This window comes from Coffea arabica, chromosome 4e, assembly GCF_036785885.1.
Source record: "Coffea arabica cultivar ET-39 chromosome 4e, Coffea Arabica ET-39 HiFi, whole genome shotgun sequence".
NCBI lineage: Eukaryota > Viridiplantae > Streptophyta > Magnoliopsida > Gentianales > Rubiaceae > Coffea > Coffea arabica.
Window position 1 is genome coordinate 8,003,005 of NC_092317.1, and position 10,964 is coordinate 8,013,968.

General features: G+C 36.1%; 2 protein-coding genes across 2 annotated transcripts; both read left to right on the plus strand.

Annotated features, from left to right (window-relative positions):
- Positions 1 to 406: 406 nt before the first annotated feature.
- On the plus strand, positions 407 to 3,680 carry LOC113741584 (uncharacterized). Its single transcript, XM_027269137.2, has 2 exons — positions 407 to 1,666; positions 3,329 to 3,680. Exon 1 carries the CDS (start codon positions 571 to 573, stop codon positions 1,663 to 1,665), a length of 1,095 nt encoding a protein of 364 aa, XP_027124938.1. The 5' UTR covers positions 407 to 570; the 3' UTR covers position 1,666; positions 3,329 to 3,680.
- A 2,056-nt stretch (positions 3,681 to 5,736) lies between these two features.
- LOC140006001 (ubiquitin-conjugating enzyme E2 27-like) lies at positions 5,737 to 10,964 on the plus strand. The gene is made up of 5 exons (XM_072047489.1): positions 5,737 to 6,221; positions 7,162 to 7,210; positions 9,990 to 10,149; positions 10,347 to 10,430; positions 10,642 to 10,964. The coding sequence occupies exons 1-5, from the start codon at positions 6,044 to 6,046 to the stop codon at positions 10,747 to 10,749; spliced, it is 579 nt and encodes a 192-aa protein (XP_071903590.1). The 5' UTR covers positions 5,737 to 6,043; the 3' UTR covers positions 10,750 to 10,964.

Genomic DNA, 10,964 nt, shown 5'->3' on the forward strand with positions numbered 1-10,964 from the left:
CTATTATTCATGCAGAGCAGTCATTGTGCATATTGTACTGAATGGACAAATCAGGGTTTGGATTGCGGTTTCATGCAAAAAATTTTTACGTTTTTCGTGAACACATTTTTCAATTATCTTTTTACCTTATATGTATCAAATTATTACAACATATTTTTCTACAAAAACTTCTAAAAATAATAATCCAACCGACAGACCTGAACATTCTCTTAGGTGCAATTTGTCTTCTTAGCTTAACAACAGGCTTGTGGAGAATGAAAAGAGAAATTCCAAGATAAAAAGAATTACTAACAGAGAGGTTATCTGGAAGATTGATCAAATAAAGTAGGTAGAATTTTGTTTACAAAAATGGATTTATACTTCATGTCCCATCTATATTAAGTTTTTTCTTTTTAAATTTATTTTTATTTAGAAAAGGAGTGATGGGAAGGGCGCAAAATTAACCTTAGGCCGCGTTAGCGCCTTTCCCCCTCGGCCTCCTTCCCTCTCCATTTTAAACAGAAAACACAAACCCTAACACACACTCACACACTTCCTCCCGGCCCTCTCGCTCGCTCTCAGACAAATAGAATGAAGAAGAAGAAGCAGAAGACGACCGACTCGTCGGCCGCAGCTCTTATTCCTACACGTTCTACGGCCGATCTCAAAGCCCTAATTCAATCTCACAGCGACTTCTTCGACAGGCTAATCGAACTCATCCCAGCAAGATTCTACCTCCCACCTGATGACGACGTTTCTGACAATCCCAAGCCCTACTTCCACGGCCTCTCCAAAGCTGCCAAAGCTTCCCTCAAACGCCAATCCAAGCAAAACCTCAAACTTGCCCGCCGCAACCGCCTCGACCCGGACAAAATCTCCCATTCCTCCACCCTCGACCTTCTCAAACAATCCCTGGACACCAGTGCCCATGGCGGTGAGGTTGCTGAAATACCCCCGCAAGACGTCCCGAGGGCTATTGATTTAGAGGAGAAGAATGGTGGGGATGGTAATGATGGTGAAAAGGGTCAAGAAAAGCAGGTTACTTACGAAGAATTGCGTGAGAAATTGAGGAAAAAGATTGAGTTGTTACGCGGGAATCGAGGCGAGGGGAATAGGAGTGCTAGGAAGGGGAGGGAGGATGATAAGGATAGAGATAATCATAGAGGAGAAAAGAAGAGAAAGAGGGATGGTGAAGGGAGCAGTGGGAAGGGTGTTGAAGTGGTGGAAAATGACAGTGAAGAGATAATAGAGTATGGGAAAGTGAAGATAGGGGACGATGAGATGGAAGGGAAGAAGAGGAAGAAGAAGAGGAAAATGTCGAAGGTGAAGGAGTGGGATAGAGCTAAGCGGTTGGAGGAGGTCAAGAAAGAGAATCCCAGGGTAGCAGAGAGGGAATGGTGGAGGGCAGCTGAGAATAGGGCAATGGGAGTGAAGGTGCATGACGATCCAAGGTTGTTGAGGGAGAGTATGAAGAAGGAGAAGAAGAGGAAGGAAAAAAATGCAGAGAAGTGGAAGGAGAGGATTGAGGGCCAGGAGAAGGCTAAGGAGGGGAAGCAGCAGAAGAGGAAGGAGAACATTGAAGGGAGGATTAGGGATAAAAAGATGAGGAAGATTGCTAAAAGGGAGAAGAAGCTCATGAGGCCTGGGTTCGAGGGGCGCAAGGACGAGTACATTACGAAAGATTAAGGTTAGGGGAAGTAAAACTTTTTTCTGGAAATGGTATTTGTGTTTTTGGGGTAATTTGTTTTGGCGAAAATAATATGTTTTAGGAAAGGATTGAATTTTCGCTTTGTAATTTAGATATATTTATGCAAATGTTGTCGTAGATTGCTCTTTAATAAGGCTTCTCATTTTGTGAAGAGTCTTGGTTGGAACAAGGAACTTTATAACACAATTGTTATATTGTAAAATTTCAGTTGCTGTTCGTCTGGTTCTCATGTGAAGCAATTATCAGTTTGTTTTACGTTAGAATAATTATTAGTTTGTAAGAAAGTTCTATGAGTGTACTGGTAGCTTTAGTGATAGGATAATTAGTTTTTCTGTACAATGCCATATTTGAGTTTGTAATTGCTGACATCTTAACACCAAACCCTTATTTGTTATGATCTACCATTTGATAAAAATGCAAAATGAAAAATGAATTTTAGCTGGGGTTCTGACGTTCTGTGACTTGACATAGCCGGGAAATGATTCTAAATTATGCTGCTGCATTTTTGGCCTTGTAGAGTCCAAGTTGCTTCTGGCTCGAAAGATCTTTGACAAATGAGTCAATCCTGAACATCTATACTACATATGAGGCATTAGCATTTCTTTTGGTGTAATTTCCTCACAGCGTGTGATTCCATAGATACCCTTCCCCTTATTTCTCCCGTGACGTTAAATACAATTAACTTCCTCCAGCATTGCACCAACAAACATTAAATAAGTATACACAAGCCAAAAACTAGTTAGTTAAAAAACCAGTGGAAAGTTGATAACTAACAGCATTGCAGGATTGCTGTTACATACTAGTCATTGCAGCATCATTCACCAGCTGGTAATGCAAAATTAGTAGATGAAAAAATAATGGCACTTTGGGATATGATTGATAGTTGAGAAGGTAGCCGCGTTCTTCAAAAGTTCTAGTGTATATATTTGTCCATGATAAACTTTTATTGGTGATTATTTGTCTAATTTTTTGCTAGTTGAAGGGTATGAATTTACATTTCATATACATGGGGAATGAACTATTTACCTCTGGCCTTGGTATCATGCTCCCCAATGGATTTTATAACTTAATGCCCTGACCTAAACTGAACTATTATTGCCTTAGCTGCCTTCGTACTATAAGTTGGCACCTGATTTGCTTGGAGTAAGATCTGTAGGAGAGAGAATTTCTTTTGTTGAAGAAGCATGCTGCATAGTGGTGCGGAATGTGCTGTTTAATTTGGGACTAGGGCTTGTGATCCTTCTCTTAGCCGGATAAGAAAGTTAGACATAAGAGCTCCCAATGCAAGCTTGAAATTGTAGACCAATCCTCTAAAGACAGTATGAGGTCTTTCTTTTTTATCCTAAGCTGTGAACTAAATAAGCAAATGGCTTCCCAGGTGGGTTTTTCGGGGGTGGATAATGTGAGAAGCATGGCTATTTTACACTTTCTCTTTAAATGAAAAATCCAAAATTTGATAATGCAGTGAGGTTATCTACTGCTGCTAGTTTGTTTTCTTTTTGAATATCACTCACTGCTTAAATATCTTGTTGGAATATATCGTCTTTCAGTTTAAGATAGAATGTTATGCTCCTTCTAGTCTGCTGTCCTTGTAGACCAATTTACTTGGGAATTATTGACAAATTTTTCCTTAATTTTCAGATTCTCATTTCTTTTTGGTGCCTGTTGATTTGGGTTGTGCAATATCCCATGCTCAAATAGTGATGTCTGCAACAAGGCGGTTCTGGTCTTTTGGTGTTATGTGCGTATCATTTAGGTAGATTTCTGATATCCTCCTCCTCAGATGTGTTAAAGAGTTGAGATGATCCTCAGTCTCTGCATTTTGGCCCGTCATAGTCATGAGATCACTACTCCATACAGGATGTTGAGAGCTGGTCTATGCAGCGTAATTGATTTTTGCCTTTTGTATTTGTTACTGATGTAACCATTGATAGTGTTGCCACAATATTTGTTACTGATGGAACCATTGATAATCTTGCTACAAAATTCAGCATTCCTCTTGGCTATGATTTTTTTTTTCTTTTTATAATTTAGAGACTTTCCAGCTGAGCTTTATATCAATTAGACTATAAAATACTGAGTTGTTCTCTGCACTTTCTCTGGTCTTGTAATTTGAGGGTGTTTGGATTGCCATTTTCTGCCAAAAAATTGCATCGTTTTCCGTGATCACATTTTCCTATTACCTTTTTCCTTCACATACATCAAATCGTTACAGTAATTTTTCCATGAAAAATGATGGAAAATACAATCCAATCCATGGAAAATGACGAAAAATGCAATCCAAACGGGTTTCGGAGCTGTAAATGGTAGCATTAAAAACAACTTTTAGGAGTTAGAACAAAGCTCTAGTTACTGCTGCTTTTTTATTCCAAAAGACAGTACACCGTGTACGCGTTTTGTGAGTTTGATCAGTTTATCTGCATCATTTCTGGTCAAGTAAAGAATCTTTTCTCCACTCTACTTCTTGTAAACTATAAAAGAATTTTCTTTCTACTTTATAGGTTTACACATATTATGAGTTATTGCTAGCCCAAGTATAAAATATTATTGTTCATCATTTCAGATGCAAGTTGAACCAAGAATATTTTGAATCATCGTATGGATTTAATTGAGAGTGATGTGACAATAAATTGTTCCTAGCCTTTGCAAAATCAGCCTATGGTAATAATTGTTAGTTGTTACTCTCCGTCCTCATTGCTTGCCAATTTACATATGCCTAAAAGATAGATTTACGGGAAAAAGAAGAAGAAATGCCAATATCTTAACATGATTATTAATAGTATTAATATTCTAGAGAAATGTTATTTACACTCTATTTTTTATTATTTACATTTTATTTTTTGTTATTTATATTTTCATCATTTATTTTATCATATAATCTAATAAATAAAAATTATATAATTAAAATGATAGTGAAAATGTGATTAACAGAAATAAGAATGCAAATTAGTGAATAACATTTCCCATATCTAGGGATGGCAACGGGGCGGGGGACCCCTCCCGCATCCCCCGCCTCGCTGCCTACAAACTCCTCCCGCCCCGCCCCGCTTCTCCCGCGGTGGTTAATAAAAATTTGTTATATAATTTTATTATGGTTAAATTTTAGCAAATAATCAGGTACTAAAATATCAACACATCATCAAATTATTATTCATTGTAATTTTACAATTGAAACTTATAAAAACAATCAAATAAAAATTATTTGAATACAATCCAACATTATGAAATAAATATAACTAAAGTAGTCAAGTTTTCACTTTTAACACAAATACAATCACTAATTCATTATTGTACTTGTGCTTTTTTTAAGAAAAAAATGTTATTGTATTAAGTGTAATTAGGGATTTAGTATAAATGTATTAGTAAATTTAGTATAATTAATTAATAATTTATATTAATACACGTATATAATTATTAGTATAATTAATAATATCAATTATATTATATATACTAATAGACATTATATAATACATATAACTAATAATATCATTATTATAAGTTTGTGACTAATTAAATTATATATTATATATATAATTATATACATATATATTATATATTTATTTTTTTAAAGCGAGTGGCGGGGGACAGGGAACACTCCCGTGCCCCACCCCCGCCCCAACGCCTCCCCATTAGCCCCCGCGGAGCACACTTGCCATCCCTACCCATATCTTATCAAAAAGAAATCAAGAAATGCTTCTCCCAATTCATAACCGTACGAGTGATTTCCAATGCTAGCCAAACAAGCATAAGATTCAAAGTGACACCCTATTCGGCAATCTACCATTCAAATAAAAAAAAAAAGGTGGGAAAGAAAGACAGAAACAAAACAAAAGGCAAAAAGATTTTTTTTTTTTTTTGTTGTGTTTTGTAATAGTTTCTTCATTAAACAATTTTTAGCCTAAAAGTACTGGAAACAAATTTTTTATCCTACCAAAGAAAAAAAAAACTCAAAATTAATTTTTGGGATATTTCCCAAAGCACGGCCATGGAAAAAAAAAAAAAGCCAGCTCAAGGTATTTTTTGTCTGCTTTGTTTTGTTATACTACTAATTGTCTCTGACACACCAAAAGTCCAACCGCTTCCCTACTCACGCACACACTCTCTCTCCCTCCCTCTCTCTCAAGAAACAAAACGGTAAAGCAAAAGCGCGCACACACACACACACACACACACACTTGGAGAGAAAGGGAGAGTGTAGGTGACGAAACGCAGCAATTCTTTGCCTACCCATTTCTTCAATTTTATAGGATTATTGGTTACTGATTAAGTTTGATCAAAAGGAATTTTGAAGGAAAGTTAAACCGACTGACAGAGAATCAAAAGGAAGCGGTGGAGGGGGTGTTTTGATCGTTGAAGATGGTGGACTTGGCTAGAGTGCAGAAAGAGCTTCAAGAATGCAACAAAGACGTTGAGGTTTCAGGAATACGCGTGGCTCCTAAAGCCGACTCTCTCATTCACTTGATTGGTACCATTCCTGGGCCTCTTGGTACTCCTTATGAAGGTGGCACTTTCAACATCGACATCACCCTTCCTGGTACCTTTTATACCTTGCAGAACCTCTCTGATTTCGTGCAGATGTTTATAGATGAATGTGCGTTGGGTATTTATTAATTTTTTAAAAAGAGGATGGAGGTGATTTTTTTTTTCTGAATTTTTGCTTGATTTTGATTGTGGGTTTTTTCAGTTTTTGGTAAAGGGTGCCATATGGGTTTTTTTTTTCCTTTTATTATTCTTTGTTTTTAAGTTTTGTTCTGAATTTGGTAAAGGCATGCTTTAGTGGTGACAGGAAACGAATGTTGTAATTGCTTTTGGGGATAAACACAAATTAGCTATATTAAAAGTTGAAAGTTGAAAGTTGAAAGTGGTCGCCTTAATCTTGTCCGAAGAGTGACGGAAAGCTGTGGTTTGGAATTTGCGACATGCCAATGTCTTGTGTGATGTCTCCTGTTAGAGTGAATTTTGTTTTTTCGGGATTGAATATTTGTGCAAATAACTGTTTGAATATTGATTTTCTTGGATGAAAAGAGCTGTTTTATGTATTTATTGGGCTAGTTAAGAAGGTTACAGAGTGAATAGAAATGATTGTAATCTAGATGTTTGAGTAGTAATTGGAGGCCGTTTATAATTGTTTTCCCTTTTAAATGAAATATGTGCTAATAGCTACATTTAAGAACTGATTACAGGGTTACTTGTCAAAAAAAGAAAAAAAGAACTGATTACAGGGTTAAGAAATAAACAACAGAAGGGAAAAACAGAGAAGAAAACTACTCATGCTATCGGTTATCTTTGGAATTGAGGGGATTATGAAGGAAAACAAAGTGGAATTCTGACTATATCTGTTATATCTCATTGCTCAGACATTTGTTTCTGGACAGGATGTAATATCTCATTTTTTGAGGTTGAAATGGAAAAAGGTGTTTTTTTAAATTGCTGATGGATTCTATGTTCATTGTGGCCTTCTTGTTTCATTGCAGATGGATACCCTTTTGAGCCTCCCAAAATGAGATTTGCCACCAAAGTTTGGTATGAGGAAAGCTTCTACGGTTTATTAGCAGTCTCTTCAACATTTTCGAAATGTTTTTTCATTTCTATGTTGTACTTAATCCATGTATATAGGACTCGCTTTTGCATTCTTTTCATCAACTGTTGGAAAAGGTACAATCCCAGCAAATTGAAGATAGAACCGCATGTGTGATTCACTCAATTTTTGTAGCTTGTAGAAGAAAGACTTGATGCACAGTTGTAATTTGACTTTCCATGTTTGAATAGTTTATCTGTCTTTGTTCTTTTGTTTTTGGTGGTTTTCAATACATTCATGGCATGACAAGCTCATGTTTATGCTTCGGTTACGTTCCACATACTGTTCCTACATAGTTGCATGCCATGGAAAAGCATGTATTGAGGGGGCTGATGGATAACTCCATTAGCTTGTGAAGTTGATCGGCTTTTTGGTAAACAAAACTGTTTTAGGATACTTAGTGTCCACATGATGGAAAGCTTTTTCTTGATTCTTGTTTCCTTCAAAATTATTTTGTGCATTTTAAACGACAACTTATTTTGTCGATAGTTCAAAACTTTTATCTAGCCCATTATGCTGCTTCTATGGCTTTAAGTTTTTAAACTCATAGCTGGTTGCTCTATCTCCAGAGTTTATCTCCTCCGACAATTGATGACTATTAACCTATATACTTTGGTTTTAGGCTTACGTGTTATATGCTTTCAATAAACTTACACCTTTATGGTCCATTGTTGAGATATTTTTTAGTGAGACCTCATTCCTTTAATTCTAGAGATGAAAAATATAAATTCCAGTTGTCATTTAAAAGCCACAAGGTTGGCAGGCTATAATTTTCTTAGAAAATAATTTTCTTATAATTTTAAACATTCTCACCTAACGGAGCCAAAGGGCTTCTTAGTTAACGAATCTACCAATGGATGGATTAAACACGCTTAATTTGCATTAGAAATGCCTGCTGGGATAAAAATGATTACTTAATGGTGCTAAACTGTGACCTAATACAGCTGAAGCATGTCATTTGTATGTTAAACCATCTGTATGTGGAAATCATATACGATATGTTTGTTTCTTTTTGCTTCTACACGCACATTCAGGTCCTCTATTTCTATCTCCATAACAGACACACTCAACCCTCACATGTGCATGTACTATCACACATTTGGTGTCAACATACGTATATGTGGTTGTATGTGATCAATACAGTAAATGGATATTTTTATGTGTGTACAAGCAGATATATAATGAATAAAAAATTCCAGTTTCCATCCAAATGCTATAAGATTTATAGGAAAGAATGTGTTCATCGCATGATATGCATAGAAAATACCATTTATCGTGAAACGTTTTACACCAGATGGGGCCAAAGTGCTAATGATGTTAAGGTATCTACCAATAACTGCATTAATTTCACTTCGTGTTGGAATTGCCTGTTGGAGATAAAAAATACTCAACACAGATATAGCATGTGAATCATGTTATACCATTTTTGTGTCGAGAAAATGATATATGATATGTTAGTTTCTTTTTGCCTCTAGACATGCATGCACGCATTTGCATCCTCTCTCTCTCCCTCTCTCTCTCTCTAATCCACGTAGGCTAAAACCTCACAAAGCTTGACCATTTGCTCACATGCGCGTGTAGTATCATGCACACTGTATTTCGTATACATATATGTGGATTTATGTATGTGTCAATAGGGAAATGGATGTATAGGTTATAGTGTAGACATACATGTAGATGTATGTTTGTCTTGATATGGAAATTGATATCTGTTTGTATGCTACAAATACATTTACGTCATAGTTTAGACATACATGTAAACATATGCATGTGTCGATATGTATATGGATATCTGTATTTATATAGAGATAGATGTAGATATATGCTGTCTGGAATCAATAAATTAATCTTTACAAGCTTATAGTAATTATTTTACGAGCTTAATCTTTTACAATAGTAGTTTGGATATCTACAAGGACAACTAACCAGAACTCCATAGTGAAAACCTGTTACAATAATGGGATCAAGTGTTTTTCAGTCTTAGAGGGGGCTGACCGTACTTCGTATGCGTAATCATGATAAATACAATGATGTAATTAAGGTTCAATCGTCTTTGTACGAAAATAGTTTTCTTTATTTGCAGTGTCATTTTTCTCTTACTGATAGAGATACTATGCCATCCCCAAGAAAAAGTCAACATACTATTCGATTGAGGTCTGTAATCATTTTTTTAGTACTTAAATTTGTTGCTTTAGTTCTGGCAGTAAATATATTATGCAGAGCTTAGTTTAAGTTTAAGCTTTGCTTGTTAACAACTGACGTTTATTGCCATTATGTGAATATTGGCATTTTTTAGTCTTTATGGTTCCCCAACCAGAATTAGTTTACTACATGGTGCATCGCTTTTCACGTTATGCTTTGTCGATATCTTCATGACTTTTCTTTTAGGAAAGTGAATGACAACCTTTATGTAATTGGATCTGTACTCCAGTTAGTTGTCAGTTCTGGATCATAAGAGCTGGCCTCTGCATGCATTTGTATTCCTTTAGATGTCGGAAAATATCAAGAAAAAAAAATAAACTGCAGTATTAGTCACCATAAGAGAGGTTCGCTACTTATTTTTCTTGTTTTTAAGTTGAATTGGTTGTGCTATTGAGTTTTTTGGCTGATATATATGTTTTAAGGAAAGTGCAATTTTCTGTAGTTTTCCACTGCCATTATGTTAAGCAATATGCTTCCGAAAATTTTTGTGCTAATGACTTGTCTATTGAATACTTATTGAAGGCACCCTAACATAAGCAGTCAGAGTGGAGCAATATGCTTGGACATCCTGAAAGATCAATGGAGCCCTGCGCTCACTATTAAGACAGCACTTCTCTCTCTACAAGCATTACTCTCTGCTCCTGCACCAGATGATCCACAAGATGCTGTTGTTGCAAAACAGGTGGTACTGCTAGTCTATCTTCTAGATGATCTATACTAAATTGGCAAGGTTCTGGACAGAACACTGATAGATTACCAATTAATAAGCTTTGCTTTTTCAATGAGACCTGCATCTTTGCTGTTTAATCACTTCTTCTTTGGTCACTTGTTTTTTGCTTTTTTTGACCAACTCATTTGCCATTTTATTGAAATTTTCAGTATATCAAAGACCAAAATACCTTTATCAGCACAGCTCGCTACTGGACAGAAGCTTTTGCCAAAGCAACAGGTGTTGAGGAGAAGGTGTGGATTTTGTTTCTACCCCATTTTGCTTGCTTTTTTTGGTTTTTCCAACTTCGCAATTTACTATTTTCATAGCCCCATACCATGAATTAGAGGTTTGACAAGAAGGGTACCAGAGTTGTCCAGTGAACCAGCAGTGCTGATTGCACCTTGACATCTCTCACGTTATGGGAACTAATTAACTCTTGGCTAATGCTTTGATTATTTGCAGGTGAAAAGGCTTATCGAGATGGGCTTTCCTGAAGATTTAGTGAGGAGTATTCTGGAAGCTGTTGGTGGTGATGAAAATTTGGCCCTTGAGAAACTTTGCTCTGCATAGCACCTGTTGCTCAACTTCTGCTGGAATTTGAACTTTAATTTCTTGTCATTGAACTTTCTTTTTGCGATAAGAGACTCAACATTATAGAAAGGCTCAAGGAGAATTGAATATAGGTTATTACTTACAGGGGTTTTTGCATGCATTTCACCCCTCATGAATGCTTACTGATACTTTTTCTAAGTGAAGACAATGAAATTGCATGTTAATTACTGTGA

Bases quoted from the DNA above. Each gene is read 5' to 3' on its own strand.
- LOC113741584 (XM_027269137.2), top strand. From the start codon at position 571: ATGAAGAAGAAGAAGCAGAAGACGACCGACTCGTCGGCCGCAGCTCTT.
- LOC140006001 (XM_072047489.1), top strand. From the start codon at position 6,044: ATGGTGGACTTGGCTAGAGTGCAGAAAGAGCTTCAAGAATGCAACAAA. The intron at 6,222-7,161 runs GTACCTTTTATA...GTTTCATTGCAG, and splicing joins CATCGACATCACCCTTCCTG to ATGGATACCCTTTTGAGCCT. The intron at 10,431-10,641 runs GTGTGGATTTTG...GATTATTTGCAG, and splicing joins CAACAGGTGTTGAGGAGAAG to GTGAAAAGGCTTATCGAGAT.